Consider the following 3180-nt stretch of genomic DNA (forward strand, 5'->3'; position numbering starts at 1 on the left):
GTGGTACTCAGTGCCCTCCTCATGCCATCTCCTACCTGCACATCACATCTCACCCATGGAAAAGAGCGTGGTCATGGTCGTCTCCCATTCGCTTCTACTTCGTCCCACAGCATTCTTCCTTAATGGAGGGAAGTGTAATGAAGCTGACTTTAAGGGCATTACCGAGGAAGGCAGAGGAAAGCCTCGAAGAACAGAAGGATGAATTCCAGAGAGAACCTAAAGCGGAGTTTCTCTCTGCGGGGATCTCGGCAGAGCCGGTGTTTCACCATGAGGCGCAGCCGGGCAGCGTTTGTGTCTCTGGTGATGCCGCTTTAAAGCCCCTTCCCGTTGCCCTCGCTCGTGGGGCTGCGCTGAACCCTGGTACTCGAACCCTGCTGTTTGAGCCGGGCCCGGCTCGGCCCCGGGGAGTCCCTTGGGAGCTCGCTCGAAGCCGCCTCTCCCGCGGGCGGCGGTGACACCAGCGCTCGGGACACGGGCCACGAGTTGGAGCCGGCGCGGAGCTGAGCGGCTCCTCTGAGGCGGGCGGAGCGCGCAGTCCCGCCCGGCGCGGAGGCGGAGGAGGCGCGGGGCCCGCCGGGAACCGCAGTCCGGGCGCCGCCATTTCTCGCTCCGGCAGCGCAGGGGCTTCGGCCGGGGTGACTCTGGGCATGGAGAGCGGCTTCGGCTCCGACTTCGGCTCCGGAGGAGGCGGCGGGGGGAAGCTGGACCCGGGGCTCATCATGGAGCAGGTGAAGGTGCAGATCGCCGTGGCCAACGCACAGGAGCTCTTACAGGTCAGGAGGGGCGGCAGGGCCGGGCGGGGGCTGGCTCGGTCCCGGTGCGGGTCGCGGGGGACGGCCAGGCCGCCCCGCTCCCCTCGCAGCAGGGGCGGCGGCTGTAGCCAGAGCCCCTGTACCGTGCTGGCATTCACGGGCTCTCTCCGCAGCGGATGACGGACAAGTGCTTTCGGAAGTGCATCGGGAAGCCCGGCGGCGCCCTGGACAACTCCGAGCAGGTGAGGACGGGCGGGAGAACCGGGCACCCGCGGCCCCTCAGCTCGGGGCTGCCGCTGAGGCTCTGTGTCCCGCAGAAGTGCATCGCCATGTGCATGGACCGGTACATGGACTCCTGGAACACAGTTTCGCGAGCCTACAATTCTCGGCTGCAGCGGGAGAGAGCCAACATGTGACGCCTGCCGGCCTCCGTGCCGAGAGGGACCTTGTGGGGAAGGTACAGCGGCCAGTCCAGGTGGTTAGGGGTGAATCCTACTGCCTTCCCAGCCTCTGTCATGGCAGGGCAATAAAACCTCGCTGAACCTTTTGCATCCATTGGCTTTTATTAGCACCAGCTCCAGGAGTGATTGATTTTTTTTTTTTTTTTCCATGAGCTGCTTGCGTCACTTCTTGTCCTTCCCAAATGTCCAGATTGGCCCAAGGCATTATATCAATTGATAAATCCCTGTGACAGGCAAGGAGCCTTCCGTGGAAAATGGGGGCCAAGCCAAGCCAGCAACACAGTACCCTTGCTTGGGATTCCAGCATGGACCCATCCCTAAGGTCATTACTCAGTCCCTGTTCATTAGTGGAAAAACTGCCAGAAGATTAATGCCACCTTGGCTCTTTCATCTCTTATATCTCTGTAGCGCTTTGTGGGGCTATCTTTGGGCTCCTAGGCTTTGACTCGGCTCAAACACAGTGCTGGGGAGCAGGACAGCCTCGCAAATAGTTGTATGAGCACAACTAGGGATGCAGGATTGGGAAGTACTTAGGTTCTTTTCTTTGTAGAATAAAGTGTGTTGTGTGGCTGTAATACTCTAGTTTCTTGTTTGGCTTTGGCACAGATGTTCCATCTTGGAGCCTATATCCTAAGCATAATTTTTTTGAGGGAGGAGCATCTCTGCAACGGGGAATGTTGGTCTGCTTTGGGGCACAACTCTATTTTTGTGCTTCCACGCTGAAAAGGTGGGTTCATGCTGTGTGATTCTTAGTGGATACAACATCTGGAAGAGGAGAGTGTTGGAGATCAATAGTGCCCATGTTGGTTTTTTTTTTTTTTTAATCCTTTCTTTTGAAGCTCTTCTGTATTTTATAAAAGATTTCATGGTTTGCTGGACAAAGAGACAGACTGGAAGAATGACATCTCCATACCTCCTAGGACATTCACTGGGATGTGGTAGAACCTAAAGTGTTCTCACACCAGGTAAACTATGAGGAGATATTTGGGTATTTGGACTTACTGAAGCTGGAGTTTCCTTTCTAGACTGTAAGAATGACTACTTGAAAATAAAGTGCTTTCAGACATCTTTGCTTAGAGGAGTTTTTACTTTTCTCTATGGCTGTATTAGTTCTGTGGTGCTGGCTGTGCAGCAGTCCCATTTCATTCATGGGAGCATTCCACAGGTGTTGTAGCCATGAATCTGAACCCATCTGGAGCTGAGCCTTGCCTGGAAGCCAGGTCTCCCACCTAGCTGGTGCGCTGTCTCAAAAAGTTGTAGATCTTGCTGCCAGCTGGGTTGGGATGGAGGAGACCTCTTGTTATGCCCAGATGCAGAACTTCAAGCACCAAAAATGAGGAAGGGGTTTGGGGTACAAGCCGCTGTTCAGTTTTGGTAGCTGAATCAGTGGGGACATGACTAAGTCTGCTCTGCCCAAGACTCGGCACATGAGCTCTGCTGCATTCTTTGTTTGTGAACAAGGTTGTCTATGTGTCTTATCCTCGCTGGTAGGACCTGACAAGTGTACTTGCACCACTATCTCAGCACTTTAAATTTTTCCCACCTAGCTTAGCCAGACAGTGGTCTGTGTGGCCATGCCTTAATCTTTGCCAGTTTTATCACCTGTTACCTAATGCTAAAGGAGGTGTGGGGAGGTGTGTGAAAAGCCCCTCCTTATACTCTAGCACCCGTCAGAGCCTGTGCAGTCTGAACTCCCAAGTGTTCTATTCCTGCATTCTCTTAGGATCAAATGGTAAGCCAGGAGGTCAACACTGAGCTCTCTAGTCCCACACACTAATTGGAAGCAGGATAACACCCTTCCCAAAAGCCACTGCACAGCACAACAGCTCCATCAAACCAGTGAGGTCTGAAGCTTCTGAAAGGGCATAACTTTGGGCTGGGGCAAAGGTCACAAGTCTGTTGGCTTGGCCATGGAATGACAGCTCATAGGCAGGGGTCAGTCAAACTCCATGAATCTTGGGCAGATA

The 3180-nt window shown here is 54.2% G+C and overlaps 1 protein-coding gene across 1 annotated transcript; it reads left to right on the plus strand.

Moving 5' to 3' along the window:
* The first annotated feature begins 566 nt into the window (after nucleotides 1–566).
* Nucleotides 567–2279, plus strand: TIMM13 (translocase of inner mitochondrial membrane 13). The gene is made up of 3 exons (XM_059869976.1): nucleotides 567–773; nucleotides 926–994; nucleotides 1070–2279. The coding sequence occupies exons 1-3, from the start codon at nucleotides 648–650 to the stop codon at nucleotides 1166–1168; spliced, it is 294 nt and encodes a 97-aa protein (XP_059725959.1). The 5' UTR covers nucleotides 567–647; the 3' UTR covers nucleotides 1169–2279.
* The last annotated feature ends 901 nt before the right edge of the window (nucleotides 2280–3180 follow it).

This window comes from Haemorhous mexicanus, chromosome 29 (genome assembly GCF_027477595.1).
Source record: "Haemorhous mexicanus isolate bHaeMex1 chromosome 29, bHaeMex1.pri, whole genome shotgun sequence".
Classification (NCBI taxonomy): domain Eukaryota; kingdom Metazoa; phylum Chordata; class Aves; order Passeriformes; family Fringillidae; genus Haemorhous; species Haemorhous mexicanus.

Excerpts from the sequence above, each read along its gene's own strand:
- TIMM13 (XM_059869976.1), top strand. The coding sequence starts at position 648 with ATGGAGAGCGGCTTCGGCTCCGACTTCGGCTCCGGAGGAGGCGGCGGG. Across the intron at positions 774-925 it reads ACGCACAGGAGCTCTTACAG|CGGATGACGGACAAGTGCTT; the intron begins GTCAGGAGGGGC and ends CTCTCTCCGCAG. Across the intron at positions 995-1,069 it reads CCCTGGACAACTCCGAGCAG|AAGTGCATCGCCATGTGCAT; the intron begins GTGAGGACGGGC and ends TGTGTCCCGCAG.